At 40.6% G+C, this 11492-nt stretch overlaps 1 protein-coding gene across 4 annotated transcripts in view; it reads right to left on the bottom strand.

The window, feature by feature from the left end:
- Positions 1 to 4165: 4165 nt before the first annotated feature.
- AdoR (Adenosine receptor) overlaps positions 4166 to 11492 on the bottom strand; it is a 118840-nt gene continuing 111513 nt past the window's right edge. For all 4 annotated transcript variants that reach the window (XM_071676815.1, XM_071676812.1, XM_071676814.1 and 1 more), the window contains one exon: positions 4166 to 10678. In XM_071676815.1, coding sequence (XP_071532916.1) covers positions 9116 to 10678 — 1563 coding nt within the window. In that variant the 3' untranslated portion in view covers positions 4166 to 9115. The remainder of the gene's footprint in view (positions 10679 to 11492) is intronic.

Raw genomic sequence — 11492 nt, 5'->3', positions numbered from 1 at the left:
TATGTTGAAGTTAGAGAATGTGTGTGTTGTAGACTGAATCCCAGCAACTCGCATGAATGTGAGACAGAAAGAAGAGATATCTGCCTGGGCCATGAAGTGAAGCTTGTCAGACTTTGTAGTGCTGGCACACTGCTCTGCTATCACTAACTTACCCAATGCCAAGCCATGGTACTTCTCTGGTTGATATTTCCCTACTACCTACTAATTGTACCCTACAATGAATGTGCTTTTCTCTTCCATTACACTGGACAACCCAACAGTCCTCTTCCATATACAGTGCACCCCACAGTCTTTTACCCACACAATATACCCCACAGTCTCCTGCTAACACCATATGTCCCACTGCTTCCTGCACCAAACTATGCATCTCATACTTCCCTACCATATAATATATTTCCCAGTCTCCTGCCCCACATATACATACCCTTCTCCTGCCCCACATTATACATCCCCATTTCCTGCTCCTCACTACACACCCATTTTCCCACCCTGTGTTGTACACAGACTTCATTTCTATCCATCAGTATGCTGCCTAGTCTCTAGCCTCATACTGCATGCACTAACTCACACCTCAGTCTCATACAATTTTGTCCCAAATTGCATAGTCCAGGCTTGTTTCACATTGTACATTCCCACAGTTTTCTTTCCCACAATTTATACTACAGTCTGTCTGACATGTTACATACCCCAGTCTCCTCCACCATACTTTCATCCTTCAATTTTCTGCCCCTTACTGTATGTCTTAGTCTCTTGATCCATGGTATACACCCAAACAGCTTCATTTCCACACAGTACATCCCTAGATTACTACTGGGACACACTGTTTCCTCATAGTCCTCTGCCCCATACTATATATCCTTTTGTCTCTTATCCTAAGCCAGACACTTGTAGGCTTTCTTCCCTCATTTCAGCTCCTCAACTCACAGAGCAATTAATCTCAAGAATTCAATTTTATTAATGGTTTACTTTCTACCACCTGCCAAGTGTGGTACATTTGTGTAATAATGTTGAATTTACCTATAATGTTTTCCATGGCTGCCCACTCTAAATGTAATTTTTTTCTGAAATCGTTTCTCCCTAGACTTTCTGATTCCTGCACTTATATCCAATTAAGATTTTGCAGACTATTAACATATATAAAGCAAGATTATTCTATTCAGACATTCTTCATCCTGACACAACAGTGTCATGATGAAATCTTAGCCTCATGCTGTTGTCATCAGATTTCATAATGATGTTATATATGACGTCACTACAAAGTCTTCGAAAGCATGGATAATTTTAAGAAGTACTTAATATACTACATGATATATATATATATATATATATATATATATATATATATATATATATATTTTTTCACACTATTCGCCATTTCCCGCGTTAGCAAGGTAGCGTTAAGGGAAATATCCTCACCTGGCCCCCTTCTCTGTTCCCTCTTTTAGAAAATTAAAAAAAACTGAGAGGGGAGGATTTCCAGCCCCCCGCTCCCTTCCCTTTTAGTCGCCTTCTACGACACGCAGGGAATACGTGGGAAGTATTCTTTCTCCCCTATCCCCAGGGAATATATATATATATATATATATATATATATATATATATATATATATATATATATATATATATATATATATATCCTTCCTTCAAACTATTCGCCATTTCCCGCATTAGCGAGGTAGCGTTAAGAACAGAGGACTGGGCCTTTGAGGGAATACCCTCACCTGGCCCAATTCTCTGTTCCTTCTTTTGGAAAATTGAAAAAAAACCGAGAGGGGAGGATTTCCAGCCCCCCACTCCCTCCCCTTTTAGTCGCCTTCTACGACACGCAGGGAATACGTGGGAAGTATTCTTAATCCCCTATCCCCAGGGATATATATATATATATATATATATATATATATATATATATATATATATATATATATATATATTTTCTTTCAAACTATTCGCCATTCCCCGCGTTAGCGAGGTAGCGTTAAGAACAGAGAACTGGGCCTTTGAGGGAATATCCTCACCTGGCCCCCTTCTCTGTTCCTTCTTTTGGAAAAATTAAAAAAAAATAATGAGAGGGGAGGATTTCCAGCCCCCCGCTCCCTCCCCTTTTAGTCGCCTTCTACGACACGCAGGGAATACGTGGAAAGTACTCTTTCTCCCCTATCCCCAGGGATAAGAATATATTCTTTCTTTTCTTTTAAACTATTCGCCATTTCCCGCGTTAGCGAGGTAGCATTAAGAACAGAGGACTGGGCCTTTGAGGGAATACCCTCACCTGGCCCAATTCTCTGTTCCTTCTTTTGGAAAAAAAAAAAACGAGAGGGGAGGATTTCCAGCCCCCCGCTCCCTCCCCTTTTAGTCGCCTTCTACGACACGCAGGGAATACGTGGGAAGTATTCTTAATCCCCTATCCCCAGGGATCATATATATATATATATATATATATATATATAGATATTAAAAAATATATGGATGGTATTGCAGTGGAATTTATTAAAAAAGGGGGTGACTGTATTATTGACTGGTTGGTAAGGTTATTTAATGTATGTATGACCAATGGTGAGGTGCCTGAGGATTGGCGGAATGCGTGCATAGTGCCATTGTACAAAGGCAAAGGGGATAAGAGTGAGTGCTCAAATTACAGAGGTATAAGTTTGTTGAGTATTCCTGGTAAATTATATGGGAGGGTATTGATTGAGAGGGTGAAGGCATGTACAGAGCATCAGATTGGGGAAGAGCAGTGTGGTTTCAGAAGTGGTAGAGGATGTGTGGATCAGGTGTTTGCTTTGAAGAATGTATGTGAGAAATACTTAGAAAAGCAAATGGATTTGTATGTAGCATTTATGGATCTGGAGAAGGCATATGATAGAGTTGATAGAGATGCTCTGTGGAAGGTATTAAGAATATATGGTGTGGGAGGCAAGTTGTTAGAAGCAGTGAAAAGTTTTTATCGAGGATGTATGGCATGTGTACGTGTAGGAAGAGAGGAAAGTGATTGGTTCTCAGTGAATGTAGGTTTGTGGCAGGGGTGTGTGATGTCTCCATGGTTGTTTGATTTGTTTATGGATGGGGTTGTTAGGGAGGTAAATGCAAGAGTTTTGGAAAGAGGGGCAAGTATGAAGTCTGTTGGGGATGAGAGAGCTTGGGAAGTGAGTCAGTTGTTGTTCGCTGATGATACAGCACTGGTGGCTGATTCATGTGAGAAACTGCAGAAGCTGGTGACTGAGTTTGGTAAAGTGTGTGAAAGAAGAAAGTTAAGAGTAAATGTGAATAAGAGCAAGGTTATTAGGTACAGTAGGGTTGAGGGTCAAGTCAATTGGGAGGTAAGTTTGAATGGAGAAAAACTGGAGGAAGTAAAGTGTTTTAGATATCTGGGAGTGGATCTGGCAGCAGATGGAACCATGGAAGTGGAAGTGGATCATAGGGTGGGGGAGGGGGCGAAAATCCTGGGAGCCTTGAAGAATGTGTGGAAGTCAAGAACATTATCTCGGAAAGCAAAAATGGGTATGTTTGAAGGAATAGTGGTTCCAACAATGTTGTATGGTTGCGAGGCATGGGATATGGATAAAGTTGTGCGCAGGAGGATGGATGTGCTGGAAATGAGATGTTTGAGGACAATGTGTGGTGTGAGGTGGTTTGATCGAGTAAGTAATGTAAGGGTAAGAGAGATGTGTGGAAATAAAAAGAGCGTGGTTGAGAGAGCAGAAGAGGGTGTTTTGAAATGGTTTGGGCACATGGAGAGAATGAGTGAGGAAAGATTGACCAAGAGGATATATGTGTCGGAGGTGGAGGGAACGAGAAGTGGGAGACCAAATTGGAGGTGGAAAGATGGAGTGAAAAAGATTTTGTGTGATCGGGGCCTGAACATGCAGGAGGGTGAAAGGAGGGCAAGGAATAGAGTGAATTGGATCGATGTGGTATACCGGGGTTGACGTGCTGTCAGTGGATTGAATCAGGGCATGTGAAGCGTCTGGGGTAAACCATGGAAAGCTGTGTAGGTATGTATATTTGCGTGTGTGGACGTATGTATATACATGTGTATGGGGGGTGGGTTGGGCCATTTCTTTCGTCTGTTTCCTTGCGCTACCTCGCAAACGCGGGAGACAGCGACAAAGCAAAAAAAAAAATATATATATATATATATATATATATATATATATATATATATATATATATATATATATATATATATATTACACTTTGTACAACATTGAGGAATAATATATAGAATGCATCCAGATCACTTGGTGGGAGCTCTGAGTTAGCAGTGGGTAGGCATGCTCACTCTTGACTGCGTCTTCTAAAATTCTAACCTTTTTTATAAAGATATTTCTTCTCCCAGAATATTACCGTGAACAAGCATATATTGCATGAAAATTCTCATTTAATTACAATACTACAAAAAGCAGTACAAGTTATAAATGATATCAGATGCACTCCCACGTAATTGACAATTGTCAGTTTGTTTATTAGCTGCATTTTTATAATGGTATAGATACTTTAGAATATGCTGAGAGAATATTGCATAAAGCTGATTTTCATTTTCTTTCAGCCAAATTTTTGATGGAACTGGAAGCTTTTTCCATGATAACAAGAATAGGAGAGTGTACCCAAGGTTATTTCAGAGTTGCCCCCACCAGGTTGGATACCACCTAGGTACATATGCCAAACATACAAGGGTTTCACTTATCTGTTTACACAGATTGTTCACATAGAGGGTTTAACACATCTACATAATTTGATACGGCTATATGTGGATCTACATAATTTGATATGGCTGTCCACATACTGTTGCCATTTACAAGGTCTGACATGTTTATCTGTACAGGATGTGGTGCAGTTTTCCATCTGTTGCATTTAGACACATCTGCCGACACGAAGCTGCCACTTTAAAGATTAGATGGCACTTCCACATGCTATTACTGCTAGGATTTGACATCTTATCCATGTGCAGTGCCAAATACTGGGTTCAGCTTTTTTTCCACATAGTTGCCTTTTTCTTTTCATTTATTTTTTGGCACATTTATCTCAAAAAGATGTCCATGCTCATTTACTTCATAAACTGACATGGTCCCCATAATACTGCTAATAAATAGGGTTGCTCAATTTGCAACACATAAGTTTGACACTCCAGACCATTTCTAACAAGTATAGTGTGACAACTTACACTTTTCTAACCATGAGGAGGGACAAGCCCACACATTGCTCCCCCATAAAGTTTAATGGCATTCCCACACATTGTTCTCATAGTTTAATGGCTTACCCACACATTGTTCCTATACAAGGTGTAATGGCTTTCTCACACATTTTTCCCATATAATTTTGATTGGTGTCTCCACATATTCTTCCTATATATAGTTTAATGGCTTACACATTTTTCCCATATACTGTTAAATGGCTTGCCCACACATTGTTCCTACTTAATGTTAAATGGCTTACCCACACAATGTTCTTTTAGAAAGTTTAATGGCTTTCCTACTCTATTCTTACATAAAGAGATGTTGACTTGTCCACCACACACTTACAACACTAATAGTCAAACCAAGTCCTAAAACACTGTTCCCACATTAAGAGACTGACCACTTCCTAATACAGTGCTGGCACATCAAGCCTTATCACTTCCTAATATGCTCTTGCCACATTAAAAATCTGACCAATTCATAATACAATTCTGCCACACTTGGAGTCTGCCCATTTCTTATTACACTGCTGCCACCCCAGAAATCTACCTACTAATAATCCTTTCAGTGCCACTGATGACAGTCTACTGTTACATGCAAAAGTGCTCTATCAACCTACAAATTTACTTTCCCACTGCAAGTTGAATTCTTCGTGCATTATAGTCTTATGTCAATTACCATAAATGACACCCCAAGCAAAAAATGAGTCATCAGAGCTGCTGGAGACCAAAGTAACCCTCTAGTAACATAAGTGGGTGGTCATGTACCTTTTCCAGAGACTCACTGTCTTTGTGGTGGCAAATGGTGAAGGGTAACCGGTAGTGATGATGTGAGGAGACTGAAGTATTATTTTAAAAGACTATTGAATGTGCTTGATGATAGGATGGCAGATGTAAGGTGCTTGGGTCAGGGTAGGACGAGAGTCAAGGAGAGTGGTTTCGTGAAAAAAAGTTAATGAAAGTCATAAGTATATGAAATGTGGCAAGGTTGCTGAAGTGGAAAGTACTGCAGTTGAATTTCTTAACTGAGAATTGCATTTATAGTGTCACTGTATAAAGGCAAGAAAGATAAAGGTGAGCTCTCAAACTACTGAGGTATAACTTTGTGGGGTGGGGTGCTGCTGGGAATGGATGAAGGTGAGCATGTATGAATATGTACATGTGTATATATGTATGTGTATGTATATGTACATGTAAGTATGTGTGTTTTTTATGAGTGGATGGGGTTTTTCTTTGTTTCCCGGTGCTACCTCACTAGCATGTATGAATATGTGCATGTGTATACATGTATGTATATGTACATGTATGTACGTGTGTTTTTATGAGTTGATGGGGTTTTTCTTTGTCTGTTTCCTGGTGATACCTCGCTGACGTGGGAAACAGCAATCAAGTATAATAATAATAATATTAATAATAATAATAGTGTATGTATATACATGTGTATGTGGGTGGGTTGGGCCATTCTTTTGTCTGTTTCCTTGCGCTACCTCGCTAATGCGGGAGACAGCGACAAAGTATAATAAAATATATATATATATATATAATATATATATATATATATATATATATATATATATATATATATATATATATATATATATATATTGGAAAGGATCACAAGTTTTGCGCGTGATCAAGATATTCCTATGAATCCACGGGGAAAATGAAACACGAAAAGTTCGGGTTTCATTTTCCCCGTGGACTCATAGGAATATATATATATATATATTTTCTTTCTTTCTTTCAAACTATTCGCCATTCCCCGTGTTAGCGAGGTAGTGTTCAGAACATAGGACTGGACCTTTGAGGGAATATCCTCACCTGGCCCCCTTCTCTGTTCCTTCTTTTGGAAAATTAAAAAAAAAAGAAAGCGAGAGGGGAGGATTTCCAGCCCCCCGCTCCCTCCCCTTTTAGTCGCCTTCTTTTCCAAAGGAAGGAACAGAGAAGGGGGCCGGGTGAGGATGTTTCCTCAGAGGCCCAGTCCTCTGTTCTTAATGGAGGAAAGAGTCATGGCATTACTTTTGGACCCCTTTTCCAGGAGCTTCTACAAAACTACAGCTGCAATACTTCCAGTAACAGGGAAGTGATGGACTCCTTTGGAGTGAAAAACTCTTCAATGAGACTATACTGCCTTCTTCAACATATGATAATACAGCAATGCTGAGAGTGACTTCTTACTCGTGGTGTAACGACAGGTATGCACAGCCTGGTAACACCTAAATATATCTATCTATAGCCGACATCCATTCCCTCCAGGAACTCCCATCAAGGGGTGGACACGGCAAAAGTCTCCACTGGCTCCTGTCCTTACATGCTTCCCTCGCATACACCATTCCATGCATTGTTCCTCCATTTCTCTCCCTCCAGTATTCATCTACTTTATTTGCCCATATCACAGGTGGTCTTCCTCTTACACCAACCCCTTTAATTGTACTGTCATGCACTCTCCTTGTAAACAGTCAGTCTTGCATTTTTTCCATATGCCCACACCACCTCAAAGTATTACATTTTAACCTTTCTACCACTCCACAATTCATTCCCCTTGCATTCCCTACCATACCACATCTCTCATACACCTCTTCATTTCTTTCTTCATTATTTCTTGTTACACCACATGCTCTTCTCAATTAGCTCATTTTTGCAGCCTGGACTCTTGACTTCTGCAACTCATTCCATGTCCATTTTTCAGGTGCATAGGTCAGGGTTAGGAGGACTATGCTGTCCCTTAATCTTCTCTTCACTTCCGAACTTACATCTCTACCCCTCATTATTCTATTTAGGGACCCAATGGCTCTTCTACCCTCTATTGCCATCTCCCTTATCTCTCCTTTCATATCACCAAACTTACTTAAGACAGCTCCTAAATACTTAAGTTCTCTCACCTTTTCCAGTCTTTTTCACCCACCAAAGCACAATTTAGGGCACTTTCTTCTTTCTTTCCATATGGTTTTACAAAATCTACAATTTCACCCCATTTCCTTTCAAATAACATTACTTTGCTTGTAATTGCATTTACCTTCAATCACCTACACTTCCACACATTATAAAACATACTTATAACCTTCTGCAACTCCCCTTCAATCTCAGCAAACAACACAGTATCATCCATAAACAGGCTTGCCACTAGCCACCATATCTCCCTGCCACCACCATAAGAATGTAAAGATGTGACTTGGCTTTGCCTTTATGAGATTACCCTGAGATTACCCTACAAGTGAAAAGTCACATTTGGTGAGGCTGTATCTTTGGAAATGCAGTCTTGTCAAAGAATTAGCACAACCTTGAACCTTTAGAAAGGTCCTGGGTAACACCAGCACTCTTTCATATAAATAGATCCTTGGGTAATTATAAATAAAAATACATAAATATAAGAATGTACAAACAAAGAGAAAAAGGTAGATGAAGATACTAGAAAATGTATGCAGCATCTGTAGGAAGATCATTTCCATAAATATAAATGTTGATGAAATAAACATATATATATATATATATATATATGGACTGTAAAACAGTGAAATGATGGTGAACAAAACCAGATGTTGAAAGTAAATGCATGCAAAGTGACTGTCATCTAGAATCAAATGTAGGAATGAAAGTGGTTGTTCTGGTGGCCAGTTCCTGCCAGGGGACGGCACATTCCACATGATCACTAGCATTAAACCCCATTGGGCCTACCGTGAATGAAAGATAATTAAAAATTATTGACCAAATTTCCTGTTGTTTTCACAACACAACTTTTATATAGAGTAATATGTGTGTGTTGAACTCTGTGGGAAAGTCAACTGTTATTCCTTCTAACATGTTGTATTTTGAAAGTGTCACATTCTGAACACATGAGACAAATTTTGGCAACTGTGCTGTGTGAGTGTTTGAGGCCAAACATCTCTAAAGGTACAGAGAATATATGACAGTGAAACGCAGGACACTAATCATGATTCGCTACTAGGTTTCTATAGCACCACTGACACTCTGTGCACGCTTCTTGTATTTTGAACCTTTCAGTCCCAAGGAAACACCATGATAAGACCTATGTCTTATCATCTCTGACCACCAGTTCTTTGTTTTTCTCACATTCTTACTCCTGGGTCCACTTTCTTTCCGTGGTATTTGTGGGAAATATTTACCGATTCCCCTTAACAGATTTCTTTGCTCAGTGGCCCTCCCATCAGACACTCGAAGATTTATGTCGTCCTCACAACAGGTGCCTGATCCTGGCTCCCCCGAGGCAATTCCCAGGCATGGAAAATCAGGCTTATCGCATTCAGACGTGTATTCCTCACTTTTTGGCTTGGAGTCATTAGTGTCTGATGAATTTTCCAATGATTCCCAAACACTGCCATTTGGGATCCTTTGGGAAATGTGTTTTATGCCCTCTACAACTGCTTCACCACAGCCAGACTTATCAACCTCCCTGCTTTCAATTTCATCCTTTTCTTCTTTATCCATTAATTTCCTAGATCCTAGCTGTTCCACTTTTTCCTCATTACCTTGGCATATAGTGGTAGTACTCCAAGTACAAACACCATCCTCACTGCTTGTTCTTTTGTTCTGCAGACTTTCATTCAATGAACTAATTTTGTTTGAGGTGGATGTTCTTATACTTTCTTTACTTGGAAAAGACTCCTGTACTCCCTTGCTATCATATTCATGTTCACTGTTAGTGAGGGAAGAGCTGCCTGTATGAGTGGAGTATGTTGATGATGTACGAGCAGTCACATACCAAGTACCAGACACTGGCCGGGATGAGGCATCATTATCTGTCAGCTCTGCTTGCTGGATCACATCGCAAGTCACTGTTGTGTGAGGGCTGACTGATTGTGCCCCAGTAATGTCACTTGTGTTTTGATTTATGTCAACAGTAACAGTGACATTATGGGGGTTGGGATTGTTGGCTGAGGCACTGCTGGAGTCAGGGAAAGTGTGAGGAGTGGGCACTGTGAGAATCAACGAGTGTGAGGGAGATGATGGTGGAAGGGTCATAGCACGGCGTTTGGTGGTGAAGTGTGGTTGCTGCAGTGAAACATCTGACACCACAGACGGAGGAAGTAGCTGTGAGGGACTACCTGTGGTGGTCATGCATGTCCTGGCTGAGGCTGGTGACGTGTGGGTGGTGATGGTGGCAGCACGTGGGCGTGAGGATGAAGAAGTAGAGTGCTGGTCATCATCAGATGTGAGGGTTGGGAGAGCAGGTGAAGTAGGAAAGGAGAGAGAGGGTGATATACCACGAGAAGGGTACCAGGGACCATGGCTGCCCACAGTTGATGGCTTTGACCTGAAGTTTTCCTGGGGTGTGGCATGGAGGGGTGTAGGAGAATCATTCATGGGGGTTGTGTCAAGGGCATGGGGAGTGTGCAGGTGGGTGAGGTGGGGTGAGCCAGTCATGTTGACTCTGTAGACAGTGGAATGATGGGGTGAAACCAAGCTCCGCCCATAGGCACAGTCTAGCTCCACTGGGCGACGCAGGATACGGTGCCAGATGAACATCTTCAGAGCGTTACGGAAATCCTGAGAACAAAAAGCAATGAGTTTTTTTTCTTAACTGAAAAACAAGTTTCTACTGGTGTGTCAGCTGATCTGTTTGAATGTGTAAATATGTATGTGTACCCACACTTATGTCTGGCTAAACCTGAATTGATGAAAGCTTATACATACATGTTTGCAAAGACATCTGTATGCACTTTTATTGGAAAGAAATCATTGTGACAGTACTCATAAATGAGATGTATGTACATTTGTGTAAAGGTCACATATAGAGGCATTTGTCAGGTGTCTATAATCATGTATATAGATACAAAATCATTTTTGCATTGTATGTGTTTGAAAGTGTATATATTCTGACTGTTTCTCATTATGCATCTGCATGGGTTTTTACATCTAAGCATAGCACTAATAAAAGCAGCTGTAAATATTTTTTTTTTTTTTTTTTGCTTTGTCGCTGTCTCCCGCGTTTGCGAGGTAGCGCAAGGAAACAGACGAAAGAAATGGCCCAACCCACCCCCATACACATGTATATACATACGTCCACACACGCAAATATACATACCTACACAGCTTTCCATGGTTTACCCCAGACGCTTCACATGCCTTGATTCAATCCACTGACAGCACGTCAACCCCGGTATACCAAATCACTCCAATTCACTCTATTCCTTGCCCTCCTTTCACCCTCCTGCATGTTCAGGCCCCGATCACACAAAATCTTTTTCACTCCATCTTTCCACCTCCAATTTGGTCTCCCTCTTCTCCTCGTTCCCTCCACCTCTGACACATATATCCTCATGGTCAATCTTTCCTCACTCATTCTCTCCATGTGACCAAA

This window comes from Panulirus ornatus, chromosome 23 (genome assembly GCF_036320965.1).
Source record: "Panulirus ornatus isolate Po-2019 chromosome 23, ASM3632096v1, whole genome shotgun sequence".
Lineage (NCBI taxonomy): Eukaryota > Metazoa > Arthropoda > Malacostraca > Decapoda > Palinuridae > Panulirus > Panulirus ornatus.
The sequence above is the reverse complement of the archived record's forward strand: the minus strand, read 5'-3'. Positions and strand labels throughout refer to the sequence as shown.